Here is a 22196-nt window from a genome sequence, read left to right on the forward strand (position 1 = left end):
ATGCAAAGTTTTTCTTAATACTACATCTGGATTAATAAAGCTAGTACTTTTGGTAACCTATTCGAGCTACACTGGTGGGTAGCTTAATTTTTCTAATTGACTTTTAGGTGAGTAATATTTGATTGCTCTAAGAGTGTTTCTCTTAAGGGATCTGAAAAATTCTCCCAACACAGTTTTTTTTTTTATAGGTATTTTACCTTAAATATATCTGGTTATAATCGATCAAGAAAGATATAAGATTTTAAAAACAAAGAATGAAGTTATTAAAAGCAAGAGTGGATGCAGAAGGACCACCCTAACAACCTGACTGACCCAAAGAACTTAAAAAACAATCAAATTAGAGCAAATATATGGAAACTATAATCTGATGTTCACCTGCGTAAACAGATGTACAAGGGCAAGTGAATGCAGCATATAATACACTTCTATATATTATTCTACATCATCAACACTACTGTGTTCTTCATCATAAGGCAGCATTCACAAATTGAACTGCATCATCTCACAAACTGCCTACGTGGGCGATGAGTTGTCTGTCCAAACTGTTTATAATCTATATAGGATGTAAAGGTTATAAAACCTCCAGACCTGACTACTAAACTTAAGATTTGGCTCAAAGAAAGTTGCCAGAAGGAAGCATTTGTATGACAGTATTTTATACCATGCAATGGAGGAACCTCCAAAGTAAAATTGACTCAATAAATCTTGATTAAAAAACAAAAGGCTCTACTATTGGTGTTTATTTTTGTTTATTATTTTTAACCACTTTTGCAGATTGCGTAATCACATTAGATGACCCCTTTATTTTAACAGTTAACAGTATAAGGTTACCCCCCACCGCCTTTTCAAAAAACGAAACAAAAAAAAAAAAAAATTCTCATGTTTTTTATCCTTTTCCTGGTCAATTTTCTAGACCCACCCTTGATTTAAGAAAATGAGTCTTTGCTTAACGAATCATAGTAATATAAAATATAAAAAATTTTTACATTTATGAATTTTACATACTATACTGATGTAAAATGTGCGTATTATAGCAGAATATAATAAATGTCATGAAATCAAAGCGAGGTCATTGTAGTTCAAAGGTCATCGTGCAGTTCCGTCTCTTCCCAGCGGGGGGCGCCGTCGCTGCAACGTCCATCTGCACCGGAGGAAGCTAAAATCGAAACTCCTCAATGAGTTCACCTTCAGATCAATAGTTTGTTCCCTTTTCTCCGCAGACTTATTTTTTTTTAAACCTTTTGGCGTCTTGGCACGATGAACGGCTCTGTGCACTCCTCACCCAACTTCGTGGACATTAAGCTTAAACGAGGACCGGCGGGTAAGAAGGGAACTTGTCGCACAATTAGCTGATAGTGACAACGATGCTAGCTGGCTACGTAGCAGCAGAAATCCATCCTGGAAAGCTGCTGTGCGCCTTGAAGCTAAAGGCTAAGTTGCGTGTAATGGCAAACCTCTGCCTTTGTGTTGTTTTAAAAAATTAACTAAGTTGTGTGAGCTGCCAGAGCCTGGATGACTCAGCTTATCTTGTAAAAAGTTAAAGGTTTCTTCCACTTTGAAGAAGTTAAAATCTTTATAAATAGTCGACTTGTCATTGATGGACATTTTCTCCATTGAAACAAGTAGCATGAGTAACTTGTGAGTCTGCTTTACAGTTTGTTGTGTGTTTTTCTCTGGATATGGAGATCTTAATGGCACTTGGGTGCAACAAGTGTTGCACTTTGATCCACAGAGATAAATGTATGATTGAATCAACAGCTGTTGCCTTGGTCAGCAGCTGGACATGTGCCTGTTGAATTTCTGTCATAATTTGCCAGCTTATTCTAATGCCTGTATGTTTTCTTCTTCCTTTCTAGGCTTAGGATTCAATATAGTTGGGGGTATAGACCAACAGTATGTTGTAAATGATAGTGGCATATTTGTGTCTAAAATAAAAGAGGATGGAGCTGCAGCGCTGGATGGAAGACTGGAAGAGGGAGACAAGATCCTGATGGTAATGTATACTGATGTTTATCAAGGGTGTATAAAGAAAATAAGGCCATTTTGATATTTTGCATAAGTGACATCCACATTGTTGGTTTATGTACCCTTTGTGGGACTTATGTCTTTTTTTTTTTTTACCCCTTAATCTAACAATTTAAGTTGATTTTTGTGCAGGAAACTCCACAATTGTTGCAGCTTCTCAGTTGCAAATATTTACTCTCTGTTAAAGTGATTAAGTGGAATTATTGGGGATTTTCTCTGTTAGTCTAACAGCATTGACATGAAGATTAAACTAATGATTAACTGCTACTCAGATATTTGTTTAAAGTGTTGATTTATGTCTGTCGTGTGGGTGTTGTAGATAAACGGGGTCCTACTGGAGAATCGGACGCATAAAGCTGTGGTGGATCTGTTCAGGGCGGCAGGGGAGGATGTGGAGCTCCGTGTTTTGAAAAAGGTAGTCACTTAAGATAGTAAATGTTTTTTTTTGTTTGTTTTTTTTTGCAGCTTTCATTTTTTTATATATATCGTGCTGTGTCCTGTTTGGGAGAGGCGAGCTTATCCATCCATCATAACTTGATATTACAGATGTAGGCTAAAAGCTTCATACACAGACTATAGACAGGGGAAAAGTAGAGCATTAAAGCTGTGATATTTGCTGACCTCAAGATTCAATTTGATTTATGATTAATTTTACATTTTACAACTATTAAACATATCTAGTGTCTCCTAATAGATACAGTTGGATTAGTTTTATTTAAACTTTGAAAAGACAAAAACAGTCTCATTGTTATTGTTTTGAAAGACATATCTCAGTCCTCTGAAGACTGTTCATTACAAACAAGTCCGTCAGCATATAAAGTTAGGGCTGTGACGATACACTTTTGTCCCGATTTGATTCTGATTTTTTTGGGTGCCAATTCGATTTAAATTGCGATTCTCACAATTCTTAAATTAATGCAGATTTTTGTAGATTAAAAACAAAATAAATGTACCAAACTTTTTTTTTTGTCAATTTTTCGTCAATTTTCTCGATTTCAATAAGGCAAAAAAAAAAAAAAAAAAAAACCCACAGTAGCCAGACCATCATTCTGCTGCTTTAATGCCCAAGGAGACAAGGAAAAAGATCAATAAAAACAATAAGAATGACAAAAATTTTATTGTGGATTAACTTTATTTATTTGAAAAAAAAAAAAGATTTCTTAACAAAATAATCTATTTTAAAATTGTGAAGCAAAAGATCGTGTTCTTTGATTTATCAATTCAATTTTCCCACCCCTAATATAAAGGCTTCTGAGGTGGCTTTACACGACGATCCTTTAGTTTGGCTTGAGGATGCAGATATTACCATTTCTGTAAATTCAAGTTTGAGATGGGAGCAGGTTATTTTGCAGCCTAGTGGTTGTCAACACCTGGTGAAAGCAGTGGTTCTTGACTCCTGTGTTCCTCGTGTGTGAAGGACACTGCATGTTTGTTGATTGTTTCTTCTGGAGCAGAAAGTTGATTCTTGTTTTTTTTTTTGTTCATCTTGGATTTGTCCTTTGAAGCCTCCGACATGTCAACATGCTTCTTCATGTTCAGGTATATTCCCAAAGTAGCTGTGTGTCTTTTATTGTGCTTCAAAAAAAGTTTGTTAATGATCCACATGTCCAACGTGTCTTTGTTGCCCATCACTGTGGCATAAATATAGAATAAACAAAAAATAAAATAAATGCATCTCCTTTTGAATCTGCGGCCTTCAAAAGTGCTTTAGTTTAGTGTAGATTGAAAACTAACGCGATACAGAATCGTTCAGGTCTGATCAAGACATGATTTGGAATGAAGACAGTTCAACACCAGTGTATAGACTGGCTTCACAGAAGGAGGGTTGCTGGTTTGGGCCTTGGCAGGAGGCGGTTTCAATGGTGGCCTTTTTGTGAGGAATGTTCTCACCGTGTATGCAAGGGTTCTCTCATGTTCAGGGTTCCCCAAAGTCAGTCCTCAAGGGCCCGAACCCTCCAGGTTTTTTATGTATCCCTGCTCAAACTAATCACTAATTGTGCAGAACTTCATTGGCTGTTGGATCCATTTAATGGAAGCCAGGTGTGTTGGAACAGGGATGGAAAACCTGATTGTTGGGGCGCCCCTGATCTAGGTAACCGTCCAAAGAGATGCATGTTAGATTGATTAAATCTCTCCATTCTCTCTAGGAATGAATTTGATCGTGAATGGTTGTTGTCCCTCTCTGTTAGCCCTGTGATGGGGTGTACCCTGCCTCTCGTCTGACGATTACTGGGATAGGCTCCAGTTTGCCTGCTGACTAAGCAGTACAGACAATGCATGAATGAATAAAGATAAGGCCAAAGAACCAAATTAGGTGGAGAAGGGAAGACGTGCAGATGGGAGAGGGAAATGCAATGGAAAAAAATTACATGAGCAAAATTAACACACGAGACTTGACTGATTCGCTTTAGTCTGTAAACAATGTTTTCAGACTTAACCGATGCACAAAATCCACTCCAGCTCACAGCTTTTCCACTGACTGTGTGTAAGATTTACTCATCTGATGTGGCTGTTATGTTGACCCCCCCATCCCACCCTCCACTCCAAAAATCAAACCCAGTTTTTTGTTGTTATTAATTTTACGATCTCAGAATTTATATAAAACATGTTTATTTCAGAAAGGCAGATAGGTTGTTTATTATTTTTGTTCATGGAGCAGTAATGGATTGAGATGTGATCGAAGAGCCGATTACTACAGGATGTGTAATAAAACCAGGTCAGTAAACAAGGTCCCTGCATGCAACAGATAATTGTTAGTGCGATCAGGATCCTTCCAACACGCTGCGTAAACAAACCCAGTTACCCTTAAATTCAGCATGGCATGACGTCAGCCTCCCGTTTCTCTGTTGGTTGTTATGAAAATGTAACGGATATGTGTGGCGTTGAACGGCTTTGAAGATGTATCTGGTGGCGAGTCAGAGAAGCTGATTTAATACCATGTTTTTTGCTGTACTGACTGTGAGCAGAAATGCAGCTTTTCAGTTAAAGATGATGTGCTTGTTAAAGGTTAAACGAAATAAAAAGAAAAACAGGCTTTTAACAGAAACAAAAACTTGGTATCTGTGACTCAGAATAAAGAATGAATCTATAGCTGGCAGCTCACAGCTTTATCGCCGCAAGTTAAAGCTGCTTGTGGAAATGATGACATTTTTTGTTAGCTGCTTTTCACCTGAATTATAATTCAATGATTTTTTTTTATTTTCCTAAGAGATGAAAGTAGAAAACCTATCAAGCTTTCACTTTTCTTCTCATTTAAGGTTTTCTACGCAACTATTTTCCAGTGTTTGCTGACAGACAACAGAATAGATATGAGTTAAATTTATTAGCCATGTTTTAAAGTTAAACTGTATTTATGTTGATTTATTAATTTAATAATTCTTGCTGTCAACATGAAAGACAGAGTAATAATAGTTTCACCAATTTTTAAATTCATTGTTGTTAGTGTAAGAGTGAGGACTTGCTATTGGAGGTTTGTTGTCTGACGTACTTAATGAATCGATTTGGGTTTGATTCAATTATTTGATGATTATCAGGATTTTTGTGCATCTTTTTCCCACATTTAGAGTTTTTTTCTCACTCTGTGGCTCCTTTATACTACTTTATACTCCATTCAGTATCTGTTAATTCAAGTAAACAAGCAAATTTGTCTCTACTATCTTATATTAATGTGGAACCATGAATAAATCAAACACATGTCAAGCATATTTTTCATATTGTCTTTAAATGTTTTACTGGAATCTTCAAGAAAAAGGTGTTAGTAGTAGTTAGAAACAACCTGCTGTAACCTAGGCTGGAACAGAGCTGCTGTCACCTGTTTGCAGTATTACAACTAGATTTTATTTCTGCTTTAAGCAACTTTTATCTGGATTAAGTTCCCATGTCCATAAAAACCAAAATGTTTCCAAATGTTAGCCTTCAAACCCAATGAGTGAATCTCACGCTATGTAACAGTAGCTGCGAGGCTAACTGCTAGCTTCCTGCTATTGTTCACTTTTTGCTGCCTTGACACTTTAGGGGGACGGACCGGTCCGCCCCCCTTAAGTGCCCTGTGGCAACACAACTTTAACCTTCCTGCCACATTTTATAGCTGCATTTCTGTCATTTAATCAGCATGAAAAATAATAGTTTTTGAACATTTATAAATCATAATTGAATCGGCACGTCTTACAGGTGAATTGAGGTGAATCAATTAAATAGTGAATTGGCCCACCACCTCTTGCCATACACCTGCAGTCAGACATACTTAAAAGTGGGAAAGATGATTAAACTACTTTAAAGAATCACCAGGAAAGCAGTAGCTTAATTTATCCACTTTCACTTTTTCTGTTCTTTTGTGCTGGAGCTTTATTTGGACCAGGGGTGTCAAACTCCAGTCCTCGAGGGCCGGTATCCAGCAGGGTTTTGTTATTTCCTTCTACCAACACAGCTGATTCAAATCAAATGGATCCAGCAGCTTCTTGTCGACCTATTTATTAATTTCAGTCAGGTGTGTTGGAGCATGGAGACAACAAAAACCTGCAGGAGCCCTCCTAGACTGGAGTCTGACACCTGTGATTTAGACTATGGCTTCATCATAATTTGACATTATTTAAGCACTCTTAGCCCACCAAAAAGCAAAACACAAGTTTTGTGTATATAAGGAGGCGATGGCATGAATTATCTGACATTTATATATGTTTCCTATTAAGGCATAAAGGAGATGATGAGAACTTGCTAAACTTGATTTTGTATAAATAAACATCAGATTTTTTTTCATTCTTTTTATTTTAGATACAATGATGGAAAAATGTGCAATGTTTGGAAATACCAACATTTTTCTTTAACTATTCCCAATTCCGATGTGATCTTGAGTGTTAATTATTGTGCTCTTTTCATAAAAAAAACACATATTTTTCTGAACAGGTTTGAAGTGAAGCTCGGACACAAGTCGTCCTGAAAGTTGAAACTGAGTCTCAGTGTTGGCATGGAGGAGATGAACTACAGAGAGCAGAAATTATTTGCTCTTAAATAAGAATCTCCATTGGAAAATATCTGGAAACAGGAAGTTGTGTAACAGTTCAGCCTTAATGTTTATCATTTTCTTTTTCTTGCAGCCGACTCGTCACATGAACGGACCCACTGACTCACCACCTGAGCACCACTCTTCTTTCTCTTCCTACCTGGGAATTCTAGCATCATTAGCAGGAATCGTGGCACTCCTTGCCATCATTTACAAGCGACACAATTAGGAGGCACTTTTAACCAAAATGACAAAGTGTATATTCATTTTAACATCAAAAACTTTGCAAAATGCCAAAGAAGTGAAAGAGGCAGCCATGTCTGAACAGTAGACCTTATTTTTGTTTGATTAGAAGGGAATGGTGTCGCCAAGTTTTTCCATGTCCCTGCATGTTTTGTGATTAATGGTAGCTTCTTGACACCCTTCCCATGTAAAAGGGCACTGTCTTACCACAGAGATGATTTTGAATAGAGAAATCTGAAGTGAGATGAAGGATGCTCCAGCTGCAGAACCACGCTCCTCTTACAGAAACAAAGCGGCTGCTTCGAGCAAAGAAACCAAGCCCGACTGACACGAAATCCAGGGTCCATTTACAACCTTAAAGACTGGTTGGTTTTTTGTTTTGTTTTTTTTTTGGGACAGTGAGTTGAACAACTCTTTGCATGTGTAGCTGTCTGATCTGTCTGTAGGTCTTAGAAGGGCTTGCTGAGCTTTTGTAAAAACCAGGTTTGGTTTTCATTATGCTTTGTTGCACAGAAGCACAGGAGGAGTATCATCCAGATGTGCTGCTTACATTTAGCTATGGGACTGAAAAAAAAGAATCATGCAAGCAATGCGATCAAGCGTCCAATGAGGGGCTTGTGTGCCTTTTCCTGTCTAGTCAAAGCAACGGCAGGATCTTGTTGCTCCTTGTCATCAAAGTGAAAATCAGCCCGTTACATCCATAAATCTGTCCGATAATCGACTGGAAAGGAGAAACGGCAGTGACATGGATGGTTTACACGTCTTATTTGTTCAAGTCTTAAATACATATCTTTAAAAAAAATAGTTGCAAGTAAATCATTAGTCTTCCAAAAGCAGCGCAGTCATTTCCCAAAAGATGGAATTTTTTTTATTTGTTTTCTTATCCGTGAGGATATGCTGCAGATCTCTCGCCGCAGATTAGTACACGGTTGTTTGTGTAAACATTCCCGGCTGCAGGTTGTAGCATTGTGGATTGTCACATCGGTCAGTGCTTCAGTTTGTCTCACTGGTGCATTTTTAAAAGTTTTTTTTTTTTTTTTGCATGACAGTGGGGCTCTGTGGCACCGGCCCTTTCAGATACCAATATCACATTTCACCATTTACTTTCAACAACTAGTCATGCTTCATCTGTTTATTCAGTGTGAACCATTGACGAATCATTCACTAAAAGAAACCTATTATTAAATGTTCAATCTCAGCTGAACACCGAAACGTTGTCCCGACTGTGGTTGGAGGCCGCTGCTTGTCCTCACGCTTTACCTCTTGCTAAGTGAGTTGTCTTGCTGGATGTATACGAGTATGCAGATTACGGACCAACATCTTCATCCTCTTTTCTTTTTTGCACTAGCCACAATCATGAAACTCCATCAGTTACAGCCATCGAGTAGGTGAATAAGTGAGTTGTGAATGCTGGATGTCTCGTCCACATCTATTTTGTGTCTGATTGCATGTGGTGCAATGTCTGTAAATAGATGTATTGTCACTCAGCTGAGTGGGTTGTCCATATGTGCAGTTTGCCAGAAGTAAATCAGAAACACTAATAAATTATGCAAATAGTATGTTTGACATCCAGGCATTTAATAAAATTCATGTTGAATTCAGTTGGCGTGAATTTATTAATTTGAATGTGTGTGTGAGTGGTTTTAGTTAGTGTGTATTCTTTACTAACCTGTAGCTATCAAACATTATTGGGGAAATTAGCTTTACTGCAATTATTTGGACCCACCAGGAGAAAAAAAAAAGATGTTTACACAGATGCATTTAAATAGAAATGTATAGTAAAAGTAAAGGGTATTAATCTTTTATTCTAATATCTTACAAATTATGGAAAGTTTTATTAAGTTCTTTGTAACAACCAGAGTTTTCGGAAAGTAGTATTTTAATAATTGAACATGTCTATGAAGAGCTTCTTGTATTGAACAGAAGGAAACGGATCATTTTATGAGGCCGGCTAATGTTTGTTCAAGGAAATGTAAATATAATGGAGAATCTCATCTTCAGTTTGTCATTTTATTAAGACACATAATCTGGGCCTAATGTGACAAAAAAAAATTAGATTTAAAAAAAAAAAAAAAATGACAGCTTCTCTACTGAAATGTTTTGCACCATAACCTCTATCATCCTGAAGAGCAGACTGGCCATCGCTTACAGTAAATGACAAGTCTGATCATGTGAGATGATGTGGGATGATGTCTTTTGGTGCACAGGAAGAATTTTAGGAGCTTGATGGGTGAGAATTCAGCTATAAATATCACATTACACCAGTAAATGCTTCTTTTTATTGACTTTTTGTCCAATTTACTGTAGATGTAAAGTGCAGCTACTATCTTTTACTATAGCAGAAAACAGACTGAACTGTCATGTTCTCATGGGAAGATCCCAAGAATCCAGAAAAACAGGTGGTGAGTAAACGTACTCAGACATTACACTGTTAACTTTGATAGTAAGTGATAAATAAACTTGTTTTATCTACTGGCCTTGGAGTGTTTTACTCTTTGTGCTATCTTCAAGGTTGCTCTGAGTGTATCATGTTTTATATTACTTTTGTGTTTAAACTTATGTTTTGTCTTTAATTTGTTTTGTTTCCTTGTAAAAGCCCTTTGATAGAAATTACTGTATAAAAAGGGTGGTTTATGGGCTGCATATTCTGTCATCCAGACAAGGAAAGCTTTGCTTATTTCAGCAACACCAAGCCAAACAAAATGTTATGTGTAATTGCTAAGTAAAACATTTGACAAGTTATGGAACTATAAAAAAAAAAAAATCATTTCAGCAGGTGATGTCTTAAGCCCAAAAATCATCGATTATATTTAACCAATCAAATTTTTTTATAAAGTACTTTACAACAACCAAAGTTGATCAAAGTGCTGGAAAGAGAAAATCAAACTTAAAAAAGAAGTACATCTGAAATTATGATTGAAATGATGATCAGTACATAAATGGCAACACTCCTAAATGTCAAAGGCTTAGAGATGGGCAAGAACTCAACTCCAGGGGTAGAAAGACCTGGTTTAGTCCAATGTAGAGGCCATTACCATACCATGAATTGTTTTTTTTTATAGGTTGTTATGACTGAGAAATAATTTGACTTTGGTCACGAAGAGAAACTGAGAGAAACTTGTCCTTATCACAGTCTTTTTTTTTTTTCATTGAGTTTGAGATTATGGTCCAAAGTTGCTCCAAAATTCCTGACTGACTGGTTGAGATGGGTGGTCCGAGGCATGCGATCCAGAGCTATGTTTGCTGAGCTGGAAGCACCAAAGATTATGAATGCAGCCTTTGACTGGTTCAAGCAGAAGTTTTGGAAAAACCACTGTTTAATGTCATGCAGACACATTTGGATGGACTGTGTGTGTGTGGAGTTCTGGGTAACCAGTAGATAGATATGTAGATCATCTGTGTACAGATGTAATGAGACATTGTGACGGGATATCACCGAACTTAAAGGCGGCATGTACAACAAAAAGAGAACTGGGCCCACAATGGAACTCTGTGGCACACCAGAGGAAAGTTGAGCTGGTGTAGGGAAGAGATCATGGATCATTACAGAGAAAGTTCTATCTGGTGGGTATGACCTGAACCACCGCAGCACACATCCCGGAAAGCCCACGTGCTGGGCAAGGCAGGACAGGAGGGTGGAATGGTCAACTGCATTAAATAATGCAGTAAGGTCCAGTAGCACAGGTTTATTAGCATCTAAGGACAGCAAGACATCATTCTGTACTTTCAGTAGTTCAGACTCTGTGCGGTGGCATGCTCTGATCTAAAAATGACTGCAATTGTGTAAAAACAGGCTTTTCCAGAACTTCAGAGAGAAAGGGCACACTGGTCTGAAATTAAAGATGAACGAGTGAGTCAAGATTAGGTTTTTTTTGGGTTTTTTTTTTTTTTTTTTTTAAAAATTCGTGGCCTGACCACAGCCTGCTTCAAAACAGTTTGGACAGACCCTGACTTCAGACAGGTGTTGTAAAAAGAGAAAAGACAGCTGATAGAGGGACACAAACACATTAAAGGAGGTGAAAGAGGTAGGTGCATGTTTATTGTTTATACTCTAACTGAAGCCACTTTGCTGGTGAAGTAATGAAGAAACTCCTCACAGTTAAGACACATTTCTGAACATGTTAACGGAGGGATTTGTAACAAACTGAGTTGGACTGAACAAGACTTTGGGCCCATTACAACTAGTAGAAATGACACTTGAAGGGTATTTACATTTAGCTTCTTTAACAGCATGTTAAGCATAAAGAATTCCCAAGGACACATGCAACTTGTCTTTCTCCCACCTCTGCTCCGCCTGTCTGCAGCACCTCCTCATGGCTAGTGATTTTGCTGGATGTGAAGGTGCTATGAAATCATAAGAAAGGGTGGCAAAATAAAGAAGAAAAATATTTGTTTACTTTATATTGATACTAACATTAAAGAAAATTTTCAGTAACATACCTTTAATTTGTTGTCTTGTACTTTTTGAAAAAGAATAAAACTAAAATTATGACAAAATCAAGTATTTTGTGATCTTGATTCTTTTCATCTTATTTTGAACAAATATGAACAAACTAGGTATTAAAATTAGATTATTTGGCATGTAACAAACAATCTGAATTATAAGCCATGGTTTACAGGAGAGGAAAGAGGATGAAGAAAATTAAGTAAAAAATCTTCTCATTTCTAATTACAGTAGAGTTTTATAAACTTGTAGCCTTTTTTTTAATATATGAATTTACCATAATATCAAAATTAGATAGATTATAAAGTATATTACAATGTATCAAAGATTAATTTATATAATAAAGTTGAGAGGTATCAAACACAAACAATAAAAACAAAATGTGTCCTCTTGTTATTTTGACCTTAAGAGGAGTTAGTGCTACTAGTTTTAGTTACAAAAACTTGTAAATTTAGCTGACGTCAAGCCGGAAGTTGTAGGTTTATCTTCAAAATAAGATTAGACATTTCCTGTAACGCAATATTACAAAATAAAGTCCAAAACCAGTTGCGATTACTTTTTTGTAATCTTGTTATATTATATAACTCCAACTAAACCATTGTATAACTAAATTGTGGCACCCACAAAAATGCAAAAAGCTGTAAGAACAACAACAAAAAAAGTATTTTTCAGTTTTACCTCGATGGAGCTAAAACTAAACAATGTGGATGTAGGTTGTTGGTGTAAATGTACAGCAGGAGAGGAAATATTCAACATTTCAGTAGGCTATGGGGGCTGGCTGACAGAGACAGGCTTTTTGTGAGGAATGTGCTCCTGTACTCCCACCAGTGGATTTGTCTCCCATCAGCTGTTGGAGGATGGCTCGGAGGCAGATATGATGTAATCGTTCAGAGGCAGAGCCAGAGCTGGATCACAGCCGCACCGTGAGGACGCATCTCGGCTGCAACAAGACTTTTTTCCAGCCTCCGCGGGACGCTTTTTTAGGGGGAAAACTGTTGTTGGGAAAATCATGTCGCGGAAGCTTCAGCCGACTGTCCTCCCCTCCGGAAGAAGACGAGGATCTTGGATGCCGGCCAGCAGCAGCCGCACCGGTCGGGGATGCTGCTGCTGAACCTGACTCCCCCCATCAGCTGTAATTAACCACCATGGCCCAGCAGTCCCCTGCTGCACCTGCTCCATCATCCTCCGCTTTAAAATGACCTGCACTCCTCGTCCATCTTCGACATCTGTGCGCTCGAGCTGTCGCCTTTTCGCCCACGATGACAGGAGGTTCCCCGCTTCCGATTTCAGCACATGTAGGCCCTGACGGATCACATTGTCACGTCTGATCTGATGCTTTGAGCCGCTGTTGTTGCTGTTAATACACAACCAGTCTCCATCTCCTGCCAGCATCGATTTTTTTTCTTTCCAGTAAATATTTTCGGAGCCCGGAGATGGGCCGCGTCCACCGCTGCAACTCACAAAGCCCTCCCGGCATCTGAGTTTCAAGCTATCCTGACCGCACTTGCCACGATGGCCCTGTGACAACGACCAAAAGCCAGGCTCGGAAGTTTTCTGTAGACCTTGAACTGGCTTTGGGACACATGCTGTGGTTGTTTCTCTGCGTGGGAAGGAGCTGCAGCCTGCCCGCTGCTGCCCAGCGTGTGGCCCTGTGATTTCACATCACAGGGCGTGGAGGTGCTGACAACCCTGCAACGTAGAGTTAAGGAGCTCCAACCTTTCCAGCTCAGGTTTAAACCATGGCCAATGAACCTGTCATCCTTAACGTGTATGATATGGTAAGACGCCACTTTTTTTTTTACTCTGGTTTATTTATTGTTTTTCTGTTTGTGACTTTAGATCTGTGATGAGACACCAAACTGAGCCACAGTGTAGGCTACTTAAAGATTTCTGCAGCATAATATTAAAAAAATAGTGGTGTATTTGGTGTAAAATCTATCATTTATTAAAATCATTTATTAAAAAAAACAAAGAGATAATTCAGATATTTCCAGGTTGTCTTGGCTGGTTTACAGTTTGGTGAGAGCGAGTACATCCTCCTAGAAAGATTTAATCTAACAAATACTGAAAAGGACGAGTGACATCAAGCAGATTTGCTGCTGACTTGCTTTGTATTAGTCTTTCTCTAATATTTTGTCTGTATAAAATTACAGTCTGAAAATAAAGTATGTTTTTTCACTTTCAAGGTTTTACATATTAGGACATATAGGAGGACAAGACAGCTAAAAGTTTAATCAAACTCAACAGAGAGATCAGCATATCACCACTCTCAAGCACGATGGTGGAGAGCTGATGATATGGTTGGGTTTTGCAGCCACATAATTAGGACACTTTGACAAAATTTGTACTCTAGAGACAAATGTTAGGCCGCCTGTCTGACACCTAATGCTTTGCTGAAAGTAGGTCACTGAACAGAAAAATGATCAACTCACAGCAGCAGATCTGCATAGGAATGATTGAAAAATAAAGTAAAGTGTTGCAATGATTCAGAGTTCAGACCTCAGCTCATTGGAAGGGTTGCTGTGCAATGAATGTCCACAAACTTCAATCAGCAGAAGTAACATTTTAAGAAAGAGTTAACTTAAAAAAACATGAGAAACAAATGATAACAATGTAGAAAATGACAATAAACAAATATATCAGTGTGACATGTATGATACATACAGATTCTGAGACATTTAGCATCACTTTATGGTACAAACTTTGCTCAGAATTGTGTGGAATACAATGGGATTTTTGTCTTTTGCCCCTTACACCAGAAAGCAGAAAATTACACTGTCAAAAGTATGACATTTCACATGGTAAATAGTAAATATACCCCAAAATTTTGGTACCTTTTTTTCCCCCCATTTTGTTGGGACAAAAAAAAAGACCTCATATATAAAATAATGGACTTATAACATTTTTTCATGGTTGGGTCTTTATGTGTTAAGCTGCATTGTGGGTCATGCTTTGTTTTTCACACATTGCTTTTGCATCATAGTTTAGTTTATGTTAAATACATTTCACATGTTTTCGTTAATCTGCGTTTGTATTAATTCAATTTGGACAAAGTAAAGACCAGATGCCTATCTTTATCCGAGACTTAAAACATTAGATGGAAAAAATGAATCTCTTGTATACAATGACATTCTTAAGAAAGTGTAAAGAAAAGCAAAAAGATTCAGTGTGGGGCAAGAGCTTCCATCAATTCTCCAACCTCTGTCGCTGTGCCCTCACTTCACATAATATGCACACACAAATACACATCAGCAAACAAGCATCCCCATTCAGACTTGTGCCCACTGCTTGGTTTTCACATACTGTACTATTAAGCATTGTACTGTGTCAAAGCCTGTTCCTGCCCCAACCCCATGATTATAATTAAAAAAATAAAAGACTGCATAATTTATGAGTGAACGTATATTATTTATTACACTGTTTGATAAAAAAAAAAAAAAAAAAAAAAGAATTAAACCAGCTGCGATGAACTGGCGAGCTGTCCAGGGTGTACCATGCCTGTCGCCCAAAGCCGGCTGGGATAGGCTCCAGCTTCCCCGCGACCCTGAATTGGAATAAGCGGTTCGGAAAATGAATGAATGAATGAATGAATTAAACCAGAATTTCAGGTTTATAAGAAAAAACCTGGTATAGAAACTTTATATAAAAACTCAAGTCAAGGAGAAAGTTTCTGAAACAGTTTTAGCAGTAGTGAGATAAAATTATTGCATTAACCCTAACCCACAATAGTAACAGATAACTGACAAGAGTAACATTTTATTGGAAACAAACAAACTTAAAAGTAGCATTTAAACTGAGATTATAAGTTTAAAATGTCAAAGTGTCCAATCTAAAGTTGTTCCATTAAAAACATTCATGTTTTGAATGCTAAATTAGCTAAAATGCTAAAAGTCAGTTTTTGTTTTTCAAAAGTGCAGTGAACCACGACAGTCTCAGGCAAGATCATTATGTTCTGCTTAAAATATTAATGCAATCAGTCCTGAAAACAAAAAGAAGAAAACAAGACTACAACCAGACTAGAGTGGAGCGTTTTGCATCGCAGCTGATACAGCTAGAAGCTACTGCAGGCTAGGTAGCAAAAACAGCCTAGGTGGCTCTTTTCATATTTTCTTTTAACCTTATTGCTACAAAAAAGAAAACAATGACAACATTAAAAAAGGCACTATTCCTTTTCTGTAATTGCCAAACTGAAGCAGCTCTGTCTGACATAAAGGCATGTTTTGGCCCTTCTAGCTAATACTGCTGAATCAGTTGAGTGAGGAAAGCACGGTTGGTTATATGGTGGCAACTTCTCCATTGCAATCATGCTTGCACATCAAAGCAGGCCTGTTTTACCACCTTCTGTTCAAGCACAGACATTAAAGGTTAACAAAAGTGCTTAGCATAACTTATATTCAACAGTCAGAGAAAACAAGGCCCTCATTCCCTAAAGGTCCTTTAGACATGTCTGATCGCATCTATGCTAGCTGTTGGTTGCCTTGGTAACTTTCACAACAAGTTACTTCTGGGATTTTATTGTCATCTAAAAAGTCTTTATCAAATCTAGACTTATACCAGAGACATAAAGCCTTTTCAGGTTCTCTCCATTTTAATCCCAGATAATGTTTTCAGTTCGGTATCTGTCGTAGTGGAGCATTAGGACTTTTGTAGGGTGTTCATTGTAAATGTGTTAAAAACGATGACTTTTTATGAGAACTGTATTGAAATAGACATTTTTCAGATAAATCAAGGCAATTCATTCATATCTTGGAAACGTCGTCCAACTTTATAACTGAGCAAGAACCACACAAATCAAGGTATAGGAAACCTTCACGAGTCACACCAGTGATGCTTTTTGTTTTCTGGTTGCTGGCATTGCCATTTGGTTATGGGTGGAGATTTGGGTGGGACCATATTATTGTAAAGGTAAACCCCAGAGACGAGTTTTAAAATAAGCATTCTGGTTGTAAAATGTATTTATATGGTAGCAGGTTTTTTCTCACACATATATAAATGTGTGGTCACACTTAAAAAGCAGGTGCAGATGTGGACTCGCAGCTCTCAGCCAATGTTTTCAAGCTGTCTCACAGATGAGGGCCTCACTTTGGCAGCAGAAGTGACAGCTGCTCAAACAACTGATTAAATTCCAGCGTGTGCCTGCCATGGCGGGACTTAGCAGCTCAGTTCGCGTCTGTCCAACATGTGGGTTTATAAAGGTGCTGACCATCAGATGCAGCCTTAATGATTTCAGAAAGAACTGAACAAAAACTAAAGAAAGACGGGAGTGAGTCATGCCATGAGGGAGAAAATGAATTGATTAGCATCTATTTGAGTGACATGAGGTGAGAAAGATCCACTAGGATTCTTGCTTTTTTAAATGTTGACCAATTTAAGTCAAGAGGAAGAATTTGTCCTTGTAGTTTGTTTCCCACCAGGAAGTAGGGATGGGTTGTTTTTCTAACCCTTCCTCTTGTCAATGGGCAAAAGTTGCTGAGTTAATGGGGTAGAAGTCGCTGCAGAAGCGCACGGAAACCCTGCTAATGTGGAGGAAATGCTTTTCTTCTATGACTTTGTGCCTGTTAATTTATTAATACAGGTCAGCTGGGGCAGCGTGGGTAGCTCTTAGCGTGTTTTCTCAGGGGATGTGTTCGTATATGGGTGTTGGGTGGGGCAGCTGTGATCTTTCTGTGAATTATCTCCTGTGTGCATTGAGGGGACAGGAAGCATGGGAGGATGGGTAAATCCTCCCCCTTTTTCTGCTCCACAGCCTGCGACTGATTGTAAACCAGTCCCATGAAGGATTAGCGTTTCCTCCCGGTGCATACTGGGATATCCCCGCTATTAGAAGTCTGAGTGGAATAGGAAGATGAAGGCACAGTTAACATGAGTGTTTCCTGGGAAAATATTCTCACATCAGTGAGAATAGAAGTTGGATTTTTACAAAGATCTGAAAAGAAACTGGCAGCAGAGTTACAGACACATAAAGAGCAGAAAACACACTTTATACCATGTTAAATTACAACATTGTCCCTGATATTTCACAATGGCTACATGTACAATCCTGGGTATCCAGTTTATGTACATGTAAGTACAAGAGGTACGTGAAAAAATATAAAAAGAAGAGATAACTTGATCTATCTTTTGTATCTTTCTTTCTTAAGAGATGTGACTTCAGTTTGTTTTAAGATGCCAGTCAGTTCAGGTGGTCTGGATTAATGCACACATGTGGAAATGTACACAAATAACTTCTAAATCTTGAAGCGTTACTCTAATCATAAAGTGAAATACAATAGTTTTGTGGATGTATTATGATCTATTAGCTGCATGAGTAAATATCTACATGTAAAATAGATCAAATTTGTGTATAAATGTTTAAACAGAAAAAACAACAATATAATGTAAATAATAAAATGCTAAATATATTTAATGCATGTGGAATTAATATTTTTTTAAAAATGTAAAACATTTATTAATTTATCAATAATTATTACATGAGAAATTTTGAATTAAAAATGTAAATAAACAAAATAAAAATTTTTAGATATGTAACTGAGGCAAAATATAGTTGAAAATGTGCATCATTATCTGCAGAAATTTTAGCTTCTTCATAATGTTTTCTAAAAGGATTATTAATTCAATCTAAACATCCTGATAACATACTTTTAGTTTTTCAAATGAAACAAAAGGAAAAATGTGGAGTCTTCATCATTTATTGGTTAATATGCTCTTAGTTTTACTGTTCCGACCCACTTGAGCTCATGTTGTGCTGTATGCAGTCCCTGAACTAAAATGTAAATTGACACCCCTGGTTTAAGTATTACTGTGCTGAAAATGATTCTACATGGGATACTATGTTTAGAACCACTACTTTATACTTAGTCGTAAATCTTTCACCAGTCAGCTTAACTGGAACAGCATCACAACTTGGTGAAACTATCTAAAATACCCCTTTTAGAGCAGCCTACGCTTTTAAAATACATTAAACCAGCAGGGATACTTCTAACTGGGCATATAGAGAAAATGTAAATGTTTATTAATTGGTAGAAATAACTCTAATTTCTTCCAGAATGTAAGATAAAACCTTCAACGTGCTGATGAAATGCATTGATGATTAAACTATGGAGGACTGATGTAGCCAGCATGAAAAAAGCTGCTCACTTGTTTTCCATCGGCATTGCTTCAACAGCGCTGCCGACTGGGTTTAAAAGTGGAAAACAAGGAGGTTGCTAAAGGTTAGAAGTTGTTTTCCTTTCCTGAATTTTTATATGACTAAGTTTGATGCGAAGACAGTGTGGACTGCAGGAAGGCAAAGCACAACGTGCATACATGCATTGGTTTTCTGTAATATAATTAGTTATGTTTAGAGCAGCAGGCTTGCACGTCTTGTGGCTGTTTTGCGGAGGCTGCATCCCCTTCCCCTCATTTCCAGAGTTTAAGCTAAACTACAGTGGTGTCCAAGTTTTCACTTCTTCATTATTTTGCTTCCACGGCAAAAGAAACAAGCAGCAAAACGGATTCAGGTTGTAAGCTCAGCCTCAGTGGAGGTTTTGCTGGAATGAATAGCTTCTCTCCATGTTTTCCAGCCTCTTCCTACAGTCTGGAAACATGCATGTTTAGTTAGCTGGTGAATCTATAATGGCCCAGGCTGGAGTTTGAGTGAGCCTGGGTGTATATCTGGTCTGTGTTTAGCCTGTGATGGAGTGATGGGGCATTTCCCATTTCTCGCTCTGTCACCTGAGATCGGCTCCAGTCCTCCTGGGACCTTGAACAGGAGCTGGAGGGCAGGAAGGATACTGTATTTATGCATCTAGAGAACAGATAGATGAATGGAGGCAGATGTTCTTTGTCTCAAGGTCACTTCTAAAGCAGCTAGGACTCCTGTATGATGGCGGAATCATGGACATGTGCTTTTTAGATCATTTCAAACCACTTGCACTTGAACTGAATTAGAAAATATGAAAATGAATCACCTTTAGGTCTGTTTTTATTTATAAATCTGGTAACAAATTGAATTTTCTGCGTTATTTCAGGTGTTTGGATGAAAACACGTCCTCCTTGTCCTTACCATGTCTTTCTGTCCCTGTTTACCTGCAGTACTGGATAAACGAATACACCTCCAATCTGGGGATTGGAGTCTTCCACTCAGGCATTGAGATTTATGGCAGAGGTAAGACGTCTCTAAAATCCTGTTTCATGTTGTGACTGCAGAATCACTCTGGGCCAAACACAGAGCCGTGCATGACTGCTGACAGATTCGTGGGAAGATGCTTTCACAGACACGGATGAAGTCTGGTTTTAAACGTGGAATATGAATTGAGTTCCCAAAAACATGACCTCATTTCTTCAGGTTGAGTCACCACTGACTCACACTGTGTTTATGTGTGTGTGCTGTGAACATAGAGGAGCAACAACCAGTGTGAAACTTGATCACTGGGAGTCCATTTTGTACTTGGGGCTTCCTGCACACATACATATTTCTCTTCAACTACATGTGTGTTGGAAAGTGTAGGTTGGTGTGTTTGACAGTTCATCCGTTTTAAGGTTTTCTAATGGACAATATTGTTCCTCTAATGTGCATCACTGTTTTCCTTTATACTGTTGGGAGCAAATAACAGAGAAGCCTGTATTCTTGCCAGACCTAACGATTTAATCCCAGCGTGTCAACAACTGTAATTATAGAGAAACAACAACTGTAATTATGGAGAAACAAGCAATTAATCACTAAGTGCATCCATTCAAAGGTCCAGCCTGTATTTTGCCTCTTTGTCTTCTGTCACACAGAGTTTGCGTATGGTGGCCATCCCTACCCTTTCAGCGGCATCTTTGAAATCAACCCTGGCAATGCTGCTGAACTGGGAGAGACTTTCAAATTTAAGTGAGCGTGCCTCGTGTTCGCATGATGAGCAGTGTGATGATGGAGAAGGGTGGTGATATAAGTCTTTGCTTGTAAACAGGGAAGCTATTGTTCTGGGCACGACAGACTTCACGGAGGAGGACATAGATAAAATCATGGAGGAGCTCGGGAAAGAGTTCAAAGGGAACGCCTATCACCTAATGCACAAAAACTGCAACCACTTCTCCTCCTCGCTGTCCGAGGTAAGAACTGAAGCACCTTTCTCTTTCAGTGCTGAGACTACTGTGGATAAAACGCGTTGTCTTTCCCAGCTCATCATTCAGCCTTTCACTTTAGTTTTTAATGCACAGGGTAGCCCTTTACCATCCATTTCAGATGCACAGAATATACTTTTACCATACTTTTCAGGTGCACTGCATACCTCCATGCTGTCAGCTTGGGATGTGCAGGGTTATCTTATGCTGTCTAGTTGATATGCAGTGTGTAACCCTTTGCTGTCACAACAGAGGGCTTTAGATTAATGTGTCAGCCTTTCTTTTATTGCAATGTAGTTCTAGTCTGCACTAGATTCTTCACATCTGTACATCCTGTGTGAAACAGCATGGTAAGAACACATCTGATATGCTCTTTCAACTCTCCAATCCTTCAGCACAACTCATGCAAATCCATATTTACAGCATTAAAGACAGGGACATACAAATGTTAATAAATGTAATTAGCAATGTGTTTGTATGCTGCTCTTATCATCACTTTTACAACTTTCTTTTGCAGTTACTGTGTGGACGAGAAATCCCTCGCTGGGTGAACAGACTGGCATACTTCAGCTCCTGCATCCCCTTCCTGCAGAGCTGCCTTCCTAAGGAGTGGTTAACCCCGGCCGCCCTGCAGAGCCACATCAGCCTCGGCCTCCACAAAGAGAAGCAAAACGAGTCCAGCGACGAGGATGCTTCGTCGCCATCTGGCACAGCTGCTGCAGGCTCAGGCTCCTCCCACAGTTGTCGCCACACCAGGGTGTGAACTGCTGCCCCCCCCTCCTCATACTCTAACCTCTGGACCTACTAGACAATGCTGCTCAAGGCTTTAGGAGGCCTGCACAACCACCTGACCTCACACTGTTTGGCCTGCGGGCAAAGAGGCAGGAGTGTCCTCCTCAGAAAAGGAACTAAAGCCAGAGACTTCATACTTACAGACCTGAAGCGTGGCTCAGACTTTGACAATAACCACTTGTAGATCTGAAGTTTGTAGTACATTATTCTTAGTCTTTTCCACCAACTCTGAAGCCTTTGTCAGCCTTGTTCTCTGGTCTGCCTTTAAAGCTGCTTTTGTAGAATAACCTCATAGATAGTGATATTACCAGGAAACTAATTTGCTCAATTTCAGCAAGTTCTCGTTGAACAACCTCTTTGTGGCCTTCCGTTGATGTTTTTGACTCTGCTTTCTTTGTGTGGAACTTTTCTTTGGCCGCTGTGGAGGGTTGACAAGAGGGTTCGATTGTTCCCTGATCTCAACCTGAATGAGAGCAAATGCTGAAAGACTGAGATAAAATAACTAAACGAAGCTGAGACACTTATGGGCATGACATCAAATTTTCCTTTTTTCTTTCCTTTTTTTTTTTTTTTTTCAAAGAAACTGTCTTTATCTGAGGGATTTTA

General features: G+C 38.5%; 1 protein-coding gene across 1 annotated transcript; it reads left to right on the plus strand.

The window, feature by feature from the left end:
• Positions 1-1162: 1162 nt before the first annotated feature.
• On the plus strand, positions 1163-21561 carry LOC306772429 (deubiquitinase DESI2-like; the record flags this gene model as incomplete). Its single annotated transcript, XM_079261886.1, has 7 exons — positions 1163-1321; positions 1857-1993; positions 2345-2440; positions 19785-19857; positions 20472-20565; positions 20645-20786; positions 21316-21561. The coding sequence occupies exons 1-7, from the start codon at positions 1258-1260 to the stop codon at positions 21559-21561; spliced, it is 852 nt and encodes a 283-aa protein (XP_079118012.1). The 5' UTR covers positions 1163-1257.
• Positions 21562-22196: the final 635 nt, after the last annotated feature.

The sequence above is a fragment of the Telmatherina bonti genome, assembly GCF_933228915.1.
Source record: "Telmatherina bonti genome assembly, chromosome: 22".
Taxonomy (NCBI): domain Eukaryota; kingdom Metazoa; phylum Chordata; class Actinopteri; order Atheriniformes; family Telmatherinidae; genus Telmatherina; species Telmatherina bonti.